The sequence below is a fragment of the Fusarium solani genome (genome assembly GCF_023522795.1).
Source record: "Fusarium solani strain SB1 chromosome Unknown bctg00000016, whole genome shotgun sequence".
In the NCBI taxonomy this organism is placed as follows: domain Eukaryota; kingdom Fungi; phylum Ascomycota; class Sordariomycetes; order Hypocreales; family Nectriaceae; genus Fusarium; species Fusarium solani.
The window spans coordinates 209,349-222,118 of record NW_027072142.1 but is presented as its reverse complement, the minus strand read 5'-3'; the positions used below and the strand labels follow the sequence as shown (position 1 = coordinate 222,118).

At 50.3% G+C, this 12,770-nt stretch overlaps 2 protein-coding genes across 2 annotated transcripts; one reads left to right on the top strand and one right to left on the bottom strand.

The window, feature by feature from the left end:
- Positions 1-2,740: 2,740 nt before the first annotated feature.
- MRS44_018425 (uncharacterized protein) lies at positions 2,741-6,176 on the top strand (the record flags this gene model as incomplete). The annotated part of the gene is made up of 5 exons (XM_065615913.1): positions 2,741-3,297; positions 3,445-4,920; positions 4,971-5,075; positions 5,281-5,763; positions 5,819-6,176. 5 exons carry the CDS (start codon positions 2,741-2,743, stop codon positions 6,174-6,176), a joined length of 2,979 nt encoding a protein of 992 aa, XP_065471985.1.
- A 476-nt stretch (positions 6,177-6,652) lies between these two features.
- MRS44_018424 (uncharacterized protein) lies at positions 6,653-9,823 on the bottom strand (the record flags this gene model as incomplete). Its single annotated transcript, XM_065615912.1, has 6 exons — positions 6,653-6,985; positions 7,073-7,490; positions 8,604-8,813; positions 9,031-9,216; positions 9,281-9,528; positions 9,581-9,823. 6 exons carry the CDS (start codon positions 9,821-9,823, stop codon positions 6,653-6,655), a joined length of 1,638 nt encoding a protein of 545 aa, XP_065471984.1.
- Positions 9,824-12,770: the final 2,947 nt, after the last annotated feature.

Here is a 12,770-nt window from a genome sequence, read left to right as displayed (position 1 = left end):
AAGATGTATACGGAGTACTACGGAGTAAGAAATCGTGGTGGGACAGTGAGGGTTAGGAGAAACTGTGCGCAATTGCGACCGGATTTGAAATCATTGGCCGTCGTTATCTTGTCTCAGTTTAAGGTGACACTGAAGGTTGCACCAGTGGGTAGCTGCATCACTTACCCTGCACACCTTGTCAGAGCAAATCGTGGGAGGGCAAACCGGCTCGGCCCGTGCTGATCGCTTAGAGCCTACTCGATGGTCTGCGTTATCTAGTCACCCTCGAAGCAAAAAAAAACTTGCCGCCGCATTACAGGTGTTGGTTGTAACCGAGCTTCGAGACTCATGAGTTGCTTGTATGCCGGTAGCTGCCAAAGCGGACAAAACCGGCAGGATGCGGTGTTTTCTCAGCCAACGTTGCTGGAAATGCATTGACCCATTGCTGCCTAATTCTCAAACATGCAGCAACACCAAAAGAGTCATGCACCTTGCCGCCCGAACTGCGCGTTGTTCTGGTTGAGCTGAGGTGGCTTACTAGGGGGTTGCGGGGACGCGTGATTGGCCGTGCTACGTTTGAGGGGCCCCGAGCGGTGGTCGGTGATCAAACAACCCTCGGTGTGTTGCTCAAGACGTGCATCCTAACGAGACACTAGATCTGCGAGGGGGGACCATTCCGTCGCTATTGCAGCTGACAGCTCTTGGTGTTGTGGATCATTACCGTGGATCACTCTCTGTGGTACGGGGTAATGAGGCCAGACGGCAAGTGGGGCTCAGATCACAACAGCGTGTCCGCGATTACTACTTGAATTCTTAACCTAAATCGTGGCTCGGTTTGTGGCCAAGTCACTTGAATGTGGCTCGTCTAGATACGTACCTGATACCTACCTCCTCTTACTAGCCCGTATCTACAAGGGCGGCTTTCCTTATCTGGAAAGCGCTGCACAGACCAAGCGCATGAAAAACATCTAGGTCGCCATCCCTTCACCCCATGTCGAGGACCTCCCGCCAGGTCACGGCAGGGGGGGCATCCAATAGGTGCGCTCTATCGGATCAATTGTCGAGGACCTACCGCCAGGTACGGCAGGGGGGGGGCCCCCACCTATTAAAATAATCCTATGACCTAATCCCCCACCTAGCAATAATTCCTATACATAGAAGTACCAGCAATTACTTTCTGAGTTACATATATTGTACATTATGATCAATGACGCATCGTGTGGTTCCCCTCATGTACCTTCTTGATGACAGGGGTGTTGTGGGGCACGGTACGGCCGGGAGGTCCTCGACAATTCAAGGGATAAATAAGCTACAATAAGTGTTATAAAATAGTTAACGACAAGACGACCTTATTTCTGAAATCGCCGGAATCGAAAGAAATATATATATATATATCAATTCCAGGTCTGTAGCTACTCTGTAAGCCATTTTTCGATTAATCGTCGGCTGCCTAATGGTCGGCTGCCCCTGGATTTAGCACTGCCATACTCCGTAGGATTCCAATAAAAATAAACATAAGATTAGCTATCTGGTGCCTCCCACCCCTCTAAGACGCCCCTATCCCCTGAGTGCGCAAGGACCTCCGCTAAGGTCATGCCAAGGATATTGAACCAATCAGAGGTCTTGATAGAGGGGATACCTTTTTCTAGCCTGGCTTTCGCCCGAAGAGTAAGTAGAGCTATGATACGATCTTAACCATTACGATCTCTAAAACCCACTATAATAGGCGCTAACTGTTAAAGGGATAAAACTGGGGGCGCAATACTTAGCGGAGGTCCTTACGCACTCAGGGGATACGTAACCAACACGATTGTTCACCGTCATCGCTGGTTTAAACTCCAGGGAACCATCACGAACGTGACGCCAACGCTCAGATGAACGCCCCCACCTCTCTTCCAACCTAACCCTGTCACTCGGGTTATTCCCTGGAAATTCAGCGATTATCACAGCCCAGCCGCCTGTGGAAGGACAATGGGCCTTGAGGCGGAAGTCGGAAACGGTTTGGCTGCTCGCAGCGGTTGAACCGATGTGGCCCAGCAGAGCCTTGGCATCCCTTGGGTGGCACGAGGATGGGTCTCGACCTCGATCGGAGCGGAGAAGTACCATCGACTTGCAGATGGTCTTTGTTTTGAGTTGCAAATCCCACTAACACCAGCGCCTCTCTGAGCGCCAAAACAACCTTACCATGCCCCCCGTCCCAATGCCACCCACAGGATCTCAGCCCGGACCCCCCTTAAATTGGGAAAGAGCGCGACTTGGATGAGAATTGACCGAGCTTGCGAGCTACTTACAGGATTACGATTAACCTTCTCAAAGGCTTTGAAGTAGGTAATATTGCCCCGGTTTGCTGGATTGACGAGGTTTCTCAGCTAAGAGTGAACAAAAAAGAAAAAAAAAGCCTTTCAACTCGACCCGTGCAAGACAGCGAGCACGACCTTGGAAAGCGGGATTAACCGACCGCAAAGCTACCTTCGAACGCCACGGCGGTCACACCAGAGCGCCCCAAGCCAGCGGCTTGGACTGGCATCAAGCATAGGGTCCATTTCGAGGGACTTCCTTGGGCACGTGGTGGGATCCTCCACAAAGGTTATCCGCAGCTACGAACTTGACATGGACCTGGTCGAGGCACCATTCTTGTTTGCCTCCGCCAAACCTGCCGAAATATACCACCGCCTCTCCGTGATCCCTGCTTCTCTCTTTGCCTCGTTCCTGATTATTGTGAAAGTAGGTCTGAAGTACCATAAATATAACATACCAAAGCATGGATACAGCACCTCCCAACAGCAAACGTCCACCCCTCTCCTCGTGGCCTGCCGGCACACCCCAACAAGTAGTATCGCTTCCGCATCCTCATCAAGCACGCTCGAGCCAGCTTCCTCCTCCGCCGGCGCCGTCTCCCGGCGCTCTGCATCCTCCCGCCCCGAATCCATGTCAGCATTATCCTTCTCGCTCTGCCGAAGACCGGGGCCGGCCTAACTCGACGGGCCATGCGCCGGATGGCATGCCGTCGATACCGCATCTCTTGCTGACGTCTCACCCACCACCGGCGCCGCCTCCTCCGGGCGCCTACCCGGGTAACCAGCCAGACCACATGAATTACAAAAGCGCGCCGTCGATGCCCCCAACTCCGGGTAGCGACCGTGCTCAGGCGTCCTACGAGCAACAGGGCGGGTATTCCTCTGGTCATGAGCCGCTCTACGGCGATTACTCGTCATCTATACTAGCCAAGAAGAGTACACGGGCTTCTCGGGTTGGCTTCGATCTTTTCAAGGATTGTGGAACAGTGCTGATGAGCAGTATAGGCGTGTTACAGTTGCCGTCAGCTCAAAACCAAATGCGATGAAGCGAAACCATGCAAGACGTGCAAGGAGAAGGGCGCAGATTGCAAATATCGATTCTCCGCACCAAAAGCGTAGGCTGTCAATCCTGGTGTATATGCATAAGTTGGACTAACTTTGAAACTAGCATGGACAGAGCTCAAGGTGACATCATGAAGAGCTTAATAGCCGTTCAGAATTCCCTGAGCACGATTCTGAGCCAGATTGGGCGATTTGATCAAAGACTTGCCAACATGGAGTCTCGTCTCCCTGGAGCAACCCCAGCAATGGAGATGAAACCCGAGCCCGTGGGGGGAGGGGATTACAAACGCGCGCCAACCTCGCCATATCCCACCAACGGTGCCTATGCTGAGACCTATTATCCGAGTGAGACACCGCAGGATCATCCTTCGTCAGAGCATATCCCCCTGCGCATGATAGCTGAGGATGAGATGGAAGTCAAGCCAGGTCCGCCCATTCCCCCTGGAGAGCCCGCTATCCCACTCAACCACACGACTCTTGCCAGCTTGCTCTTAGAATGGCCTTCGATTCGCGAACTAATCAACCATCACCTGGAGCGGGAAGGAGTCCGGCATATCAGCGAATACCCCATCAGTCAAGAGCAGAACAGAGGTGTTTTGTTTGTCTACGGGCGAGGCGAAGACTCACACCCTTCGCGACACGTGCGGGAGCTGGCTGACCATGGAAATCTCGATATGGCCGGTGGTGATTCATCGGATATAGTATCACCATTGCCAGCCTCTAATTGCGGTCAACTAAGTGGACTCAGTCCTCCCGATCAAGTCGAATACAAGGGTGGTGTTCTGGCATTCGATGTAAATCCAGACTTTTCCGAGTCGAATGTCTGGGCGTATGTTGAGAGCTTCAAAGAAAACATTCTGAGCATGCACCCTGTCATCCAGCCGGATATACTCGATCACTGGGTTCGGTATTTCTTGGACACGCTCCGGACACGTTCTTCCGAGCCCCAGACTCCGAAGCCGGCCTTTGCGGTGGGAGGCGGCTCGCAGACTCCGACAGAGATCACAGGGTCGAAAAGGAAGCGGTCGTCAGGCGCCTATGCATGCGAGCCGCCCAGGCCCGCACCGCCACGAACTGGCCGGCCAGATCGGTCAATCCACAGTGCCCTGGTCCTCTCTGTCCTTGCTCTAGGTAAGATTTGTTTACACCGTGACACCGTGCCTGATGTCGTGCAATCGTCCGAGCCTCTTCCCCATGGCAGCCAAGTTACGCGCAATGGTGCTGCTCCTCCGCCGCCTAACCAGGGCTCGCCTCCTGGTTTCTCGTCCCATTCGCATTCCTCGGGGCTGCCATTGCGGGAGGAGCAGGGCAGAAGCCTGGATAGCCGACGTTCTTCTATCCATGGCTTAGGGGCAATTCGCTCGGGTTATGGCTTAAAGAAGAATTACGAAATTACTCCTGGCCTAGAGTACTTTGCGTATGCGACAGACATTCTTGGCAATCATACAGGGGCCTACAATAACATGAAGAACGTCTACGCCAACGTCTTTGCTGGGTTATACCATGGACAGCTTGCAAGGCCGATGGAGAGCTTCGCCTTTATCCACAAGGCTAGCCACAAGCTGCAAGTGATCATGAGACCGTGGGTATTCTTGATTGTGTAATTGACTCGGACATTTACAGTGTACGCAGGAGCTTAGACAAGCTGCGAAGAATCAAGCGAAACTGCGAGTTCATTCAGGACATAAAGTACAACCAGCTCGCCCTCACGTTCTGGACTTGTTTGCAGCTTGAGAGGTAACAATCGCGGCAACACTGCTTCGTCGACAAACAAGTTCTAACATAAACAGTGATCTCATCGCCGAGCTCCGACTTCCCCTTCGGACCTGTTTTCTTACGAGGATGATATGCCTCGCCCCAATATGAGCCTTCTCGAAGGTTTTAATCAACGAGTTTTGGACAGCTATCCTGGACAGCTCTACTTGCGAACGCACCTCAACAGTATCCATCGAATGTTTTATGCGCCCGAAGACACCAGCAAGGCGGGCAAGGCTGGCAAGGACAAGTTCAGAAACGTCGTTGTGGTATCGGATGCCGTGTCGGGCATGCACTGGGTGGCTCCCAGCTTTGCCTTCCGGGAAGATGATCCCCCGGCAGACGATATCCTTGCGGCAAGATTGCGGGCGAAATACTGGGGTGCCCAGGTGATCACGTATCGACCATTCATCCGTCAAATTCTGCAGTTCTCGCAATTCGTGAAGAATCATGCGTCTAGCCCCTATCTTTCTAGCGTCAGCTCGGAGTTCCATCAGGGCATCATTACTCCGCTGATTCATCCTAAGCCAAGGACACACAGCGACATTGATCCGCAAGTGATTGAGTTGGCCAAGAAGGGTATCAAGGCACTGATTGAGAGTACAAGAGCTTTCCATGGACTACGCGAGAAGCGACCGATCATTACGAATGTTTTTGGCACAGCGCATGCGTGAGTAAATATGTTGGACTTTGTTTTCTTGGTAGCGGTGGCTGACCATGCGCAGACAATGGGGAAATCTGTTGGTTCTCTCGGCGGCATTCAAGGACCCTGTCCTTCATTCATACGTTGATGAACAGCTGTTGCGAATTCTGTTCCACAAGACGATATTGTTCTTGCAACAATCGGCGGCAGCGACTAGCTCGCTACGAACGGACATGCACATCCTGAAAGGCCTTCAGAGTGACCTGTTTGGGACTCCCGACCCAAGGACAAACTCGAGTTTCCCGAGCGGCACCAGCGCTCTGGGATATCATATCCCGAGGCCAGCTGCGCCGCCGCAGATGCCTCACCCTATAAGCGACCGAGTCCTTCCACAGCCGATGCTTCATCGCTTGCAGATGACGTCATGGCATGAGCAGTGATGGCCAACGTGCCCGAAGTTGACAGATGGTGGCGTTGGGAACTTAATACCAGCTAATCATCATAACGCGGCGTTTGGACGAGTGATTCCATGGCATAATTCTTACATCAAGAGAATGGGGGGTCTGATAGTTTCGGGTGATGTGCGGCCTGACTGGACAAAACGGAGCAGCATGGTCATCAATTCAATTCCATCAATGTCGCCTTCCGATTGCGTTGCATTGACTGCTTACTCATCATTTGGGACGCGGAGTTGAACCGCCGGTGCTGCAAATTGAATTGCTGGTGTTGAATTGAAGGCGTTGAACCAAGGCTCTGAGCCACTACATCCACTCCACATTGGACCAAGTAGAGTAGATGTACGATTTACTAGGCAATTACGTAGTGGATGTTGCACATATATCGACCGGAGTGGAATGGATGTACACACGCGTATTTATAAGTGGATTTTTGGGGCTATTCACAACCTCGTCGACGCCTATCCAGCCTCATTTTCAGAGGTTGACACTAACTCTTCAGCCTGTTGCTGCTGTGATGAATCGTCAACCTCGCTGGCGCTGTCCTCGCCCTCCAATAGCCATTTTGACTCAGCAAGCGCCAGCTCGTCGTCGCTTAGGGTCCCACAACCGGCATCTAGCTTACTCTCAAGGTGTGAGTTAAACAATGGATCCAGGTCCTTGATAAGGCCAGCACGGTACCAAGAGCGTAAAACCTGATAAATGGCGATAATCTCAGCATCTAGGCCCGTACGCAACCCCGAGACCATCTTTCCAGCAGCTGAAAATAACCTCTCACCCTCAGCGGACATCGGCTGGATCGTCATGAAGTCCAAGGCCATCCTGGATAATTGAGGATGTCTGCTTTACTTAGTGATACAGTAACCAATTGGATCACGAACGTTGACGTCGCTGGCCTCACGATCCGTCTGCCATGCTTGGTACTCGTCACCAACAATAGCTGCTGCGTAGGCTGGTATTGACCTTGGCAGAGGACTGTTCTTCTCGAAGGGGTTGAAAACCCGAGGTCTTTTTGCTGGTGGCTCGTTGTCGCCTCTTCTGCTGCTGGTTCTAACCTCGAGATGAGCGTAATCGGATAACCAGACGACGGCAACCATCTCTTTTGCCTTTTCAACCCAACTAGGCTTATGAGCCCACGTTTCGTCAAACCAGTCCCAACGATAAGCTGGATGGAGCGCCATAGCCGAATAGTAGATGGGCGTCTCGTCCAGCCGCTGATAATATTCATCCAGCTTACCCCAAGCGAGGTTGATTCCGATGCGGAAGTGCTCTGGGCCAGGAAAGTCAGCAGCAAGCTGCCTATATTCTTCCAGTGTGTTAATCAGCAATTCATAGCCTAGCACCCCGTCCCAGATATTGCCATAGGAGGCAGTCCAGTCTTGCTTACGCCTGCGGGTGTGCCCGTCGCCCTCAAGCGTCTTTACCACGGTCTCAAAAACAGTTAGAAATAGCTTCCAAATGGTAAAGAACCTTCCAGTCTTTGTCCGTTAGCTGATTCTCGTCTCGGAGGATGCGTGGTTTTTTTCATCAACTTGGCTTGTGTCACTTGGCCAGTCTTTTTAGACCGATTTTCGTCCTCCCATTGTACCTTATACTTGATCAGTAGGAGTTTGATAGAGGTTTTCAACCGTAGAGCCCTGCGGATCTTGTAGAATTGTGACAGCCAACGCGTGTCGTTATCGATAATTAGCTTGGGTGGTTTCTTCGATCAGAGTTTAAGGATGATGGCGCGATTAATTTCGTCCTGTTAGATATAGTTACCGAGTTAGTATGAGGCGAATAAGATTTAGTAAAACCGCTTACCCTCTGGACCACCTTGAATAAGTAAATCAGCCGATGGTTAATACGCACATCAACTACGATATTGTGTAACTTGGCAACTGGTCCTTTTTTGCGCCATTGAGCGTATTCAGTACCGGATAACGCTTCTGCGCCGAATAATTGCAGCTCGAATGCGTCGGCGTTTTTCCCAAATAAGAGCGCCTTGGCTGACAAGTGAATTGTGTGGCCATTTTAATGCATTGTTCAATACGTATCACCAACAAAGTCAATCAAGGAAGAGATATCGATCAGGAGACGAGTCCTACCCTGAAAAGCAGCAAAAACAGCATAACCACGTCCACAGGCCCAGCTTGAGTCTGAGCAACGATCTCTGTTGAAGGTGGCTAGCAGACCTCAACCTCACCAGTGTTCTTCTCAGTTCGTAGTTGCTGGTTAGCGTTGCCGTTAACGTTACTGGAGCATGGTACGGGAAATGAGGGATCAGATATATTTTCCAGGATGGGGGTGTTCGTTGCCGGTATGCACGGCGCCGACATCAGAGGACTTATTGGCCTGCTCGAGCGCCAAGTCACCCGGATCGAAATACGTTCTCCCCCTCGCATCGACGGAGTAAATTAGTTTGATTCGAACTGGCTAGCAGCATTGTAGAGCATATCCATACCTCTGACTGGTGATGGAGAAGGTTGCCTCTGGTTGGTACTATTTCCGTATAAGCGCAGGAGGCGCTTGTTCTTCTCGACAAGGGGCTCAGCGCTCTTAGAGGGATCAATATCTGCAAACTCGTATGTGTTGGAAGTTGAAGAGGGAAAAGAGATCATGGGGTACTTGTGGGGTACGTTCCTGGGTAGGCGCATTAACTAGTATCAAAATCTCTTTCTTGTACCCTAGGGCACAAGATTTCTAACATGAACGTGTAATATCCTATTACTGTACCCTGGGGAACAAGATCTAGCTCAGCTGGTGCCCATATTTTCTAGGCCTAGCCCAACACTAATGGCAGAAATCACTAATTGCAAACAATGACATCTTGCCACAATTATTTTCACCTCGAGATTACTTCCTGTCATTCTCTGTGTTCCGCTGGGGCAGACCGCCTTCTTGCGGCTGACCGGTAATGGGGTAGCCCAAGGGAGAAATTAAAATAGCGCCATTAGGACCACTTTGAACATAGATAATGCGCGGCTGTATGCTCTGCTGGTGAGTCTCGTAGCAAGTCATGACAAATAGCGTGATGTGGAAGAGTCTTCAAGGTTGGGTTGTTAGTAGTAGCGCGACAGCAGAGAGAGACATGCAGACGTATTACTAACATTTCCAAAATGCCCATGCCAAGGGCAGCGTAATAGAAATCATCAGCTTCTTCCGGATTTAAGTACCAACCACTGTAATCAGCGTCCTCTTCAATGCCCAAGACGCCCATCAAGACAGAGGAGGTCGTGAAGCCAAACCATAGGAGTAGATCGACGACGATACAAATGACTGGATGGAAACCACGGTGGTCACGGTGCGAGCAGAGAGATATACTCTCTATAAAGTTCCAGCACGCCGCGATGCCCGCCTGAGAGGGGAGAGTTAGGGAGGGAGACAGGTTAAAAAGCGAGCAAACGCACCGGAGGGGCAAATAGGCAAATAGGAAGCATGCTCCAGGATATAGCGATTTGGATACAGAGACCGATGTTGACAGTGCAGGCGAGGAAAGATGAGATGCGTAGGCTTAGCTTGGTCTTCCACAAGCCCGTACGTGAACCATCGTAGAGAGTCTCTGTGAGACTCTGAGGAGAATTTTGCTGTAGTTGTTGTGGTTGATAGTGATATTGGAGTAATTGTTGCTGCGGTGGGCCTGTTTGCGCCATCTTAAGACAGGAGAGGCACGCTCGTTGTCGAGTGCGATGCGACGCGATGAGTTTGTCGACTTCAACTCAGGTAATCTTACCAGTGCGGACCGTACAAATGAGGAAACAAAGGAGAGCAAACCGGGAGTGTGATGTGATGAAGGAAGAATGTCACAAGACCGGGTTGCCTCTGTCTTGTACCGATTTATATGCATGTGTGGCTTTGCGATGAGAATGGCAAACGGATTCGGAGGCGGAGAACACACTTGGGTTCCCAAATGACGATGCGTATGTGCCGTCAAAGGCCTCGGCATCGCTGGATCCACAGCTTATTGCGTCAAGATCTTGCTCTTGATGCTGTTCGGGTGACATTTCTTTTGCTGGGGATGCAAGGCAGGCTCCAGAAACGCCATTGCAGCGGCACGAAAGAGTGCTCACGGACATTTCGCCATCCTTGAGCAGGATCTCGGTCACCTCGACCGGTTTAGAAGCGTGTGGACGCAATGCAGTAGCGTCTGTGTGTAAAATGGTGTGGATCCTTGTCCCGTGTTTCCACCACTTACGTTCAGACGTTCCGTCGTCCGTCCTCTGAGGCAAAGTAGCTCACTTTGGTCGAAAGAGTCTTTAGCACACCATAGGAATTTGTGTGTTGTCTCACGCGCCCCCCTTATAAATCTCACGGCGCTGTTTATAACATCGACGATCTGTTGATACCCGGGGGTCTGTGATGTACGTACCTTACCAAGGCCGACCCCTCTCCTGCCGGAGAGGGGGTTGCAAAACTCGTAAATCTGTCGAAACCGTAAATATTGTCACCCTGTATATTCCGGTATGGGCTGACAGAAATAGTATTACAGTTTTCGTCGGATAAGAGTGGGTCCGATTTTCTAGATAAGTGGGCTACTATTATTGTCACCCTATATTAAAGAGGTATGTTTTTGTGGGGTGAAATATTTACAGTTTCGACGAATTTACGGGTTTTGCAACCCCCTCTCCGGCAGGAGAGGGGTCGGCCTTGGTAAGGTACGTACATCACAGACCCCCAGGTATACTCGTTGTCACTTTAACTAAAATATAGCGCCCTCTATTAGACCGGTACCTCGAGAGTAGGGGCTAAGTCGCTGACGTGGCAAAAAATGCGAGTTACTCTGCATCAACCTTGATTTACATAAAATTCATTCTTTGAGTCGAGGATGAAAGAGCGAGCTGAAGGGCAGTTTGTTGTGGCGGCTGCAAGTAGCGGGTCTCGAACCTCCAATGGTGGGGTACTTTGAGGAAAATGTGCGTTCTCCAATCTAGCTTCTTATTGGCTGGCTCCTATCACATCGCGGGCGCGTGATGGAGAAGATCATTCCCAGTCGGGCTGAGCGGGGGCCGAGCGGCAATGCCCGCGTGCCTTTCTGCCCGGTAGTTATCAGCGAGAGACATACCACCATAGCGCGTATCCTTAAAACAATGGTACTTGAAGCCAATAGATGGCTTAGCATATATTGCACAACCGGGGAGAGTATTGGGCAGTGGAACAAGAGCGGTGGTTTTATCGGCTACGAAATTGATTTTCTTTTTAAATCGCCCTGCGGATTGGCTCAAAGTAGCAGTCGCAAAGATTGATGCCGCGTTGCTCCTGCACTTTTCTAGCCTGCAGGCATGAGATTAGGGTTCGGTCGATGGTTAGCGTTGAGGCTGAGACAAATATGAGTCATGGTATATATGATTGGATGTTGGCCTTGCAGGCCTGACTTGGTTGGTTCTGGATTTGGGGAGTTCAAAAGCGAGGCCATCAGCCACGCCGATCTTTCTAGCATGCCAGCAGAAGATTAAGGTTCGATAGTTAGCGTTGAGGCGGAGACAAATATAAGTCATGATGTAACGTACTTGATAAGCCAGTGGTGAATTTTTCACCACCAGCGATACAGATTTTGTTTAAAAAAAAAAACAAAGACCCACAACAAGCCATTTGATCAATTAAACCTACCTGTGGGCTGCAAAGTTCTGGAACACTAGCATTATTCTGGGACAGCTAATTACATACGTATTTCTTATTTAAATAGAGACCTCAGTATACCAATCGATAGAGCTCTTTAAGGGCTTTCTAAAGACATTGAGTTTGTAGCATTTTTGATGTGCCATTGTTGAGAAAAACGGGGCTAAAGTTAAGATTTTTCAATAGGATTGATTTGCCCGAGAACAGCACTAAAATGCTATTTCTACAGTCTTAAAGGGAAAATTGCGATCTTTTAGGCGATTCTTTTAAAACCTCTATAGATACTAAATTGAGCCATAGGGATTATAACTCTTTTGTCTATTTTATTGTATCTATTCTATTGATTTATTTATGGATTTTTAAAGCTTGGCCTCTTTTAGTGAGAGCCTCATACAAAAATGCTGTCCCAGAATTGTCACGGCCCAATATCAGACCAGGCGGTCTGGCATGGCAGAACTCCACCACGTGACAGGATTGCTGCGGAAGTGAGCAGGACTCAGACAATTGGTTCCGTAGGGATCATTGGTGGCACCAGTCGATTGATGAGCGATTGATGAGAATTATCTAAAGAACAAAAGAAATCGAACAGCCATGTGTTCGGGCACAGCTATTTAAGCTCATGTCGTTAGGATTGGAATCCTTGATGCGACAAGCTGGATGTGAAACCGGATATACACGACCCCAAAGTACGGGCCGCGTTTCATATCCAGTCGCACGAACCTAGTGGTGATATGCGACATCAGGCGACTTGGCCAAGCCAAAGGATACCTGGCGAGGCTCAAAAATCCAGATGATGCGCGTATTGGAGCTCCTGGGTGTCGCTCTGATGACAGCCCTCGCGGCAGCCCAATTATCAGAGTCGATCGAGTCATTGTAGAGGATAATTATCCGTTCCCCATGGCTAATTCAGCGTCTGTTTCTTTGCGATGGCGCCGAGATGGAGTTGAAAGGGTCAAGATGCTTTATCTATCTGACAAGGACAGG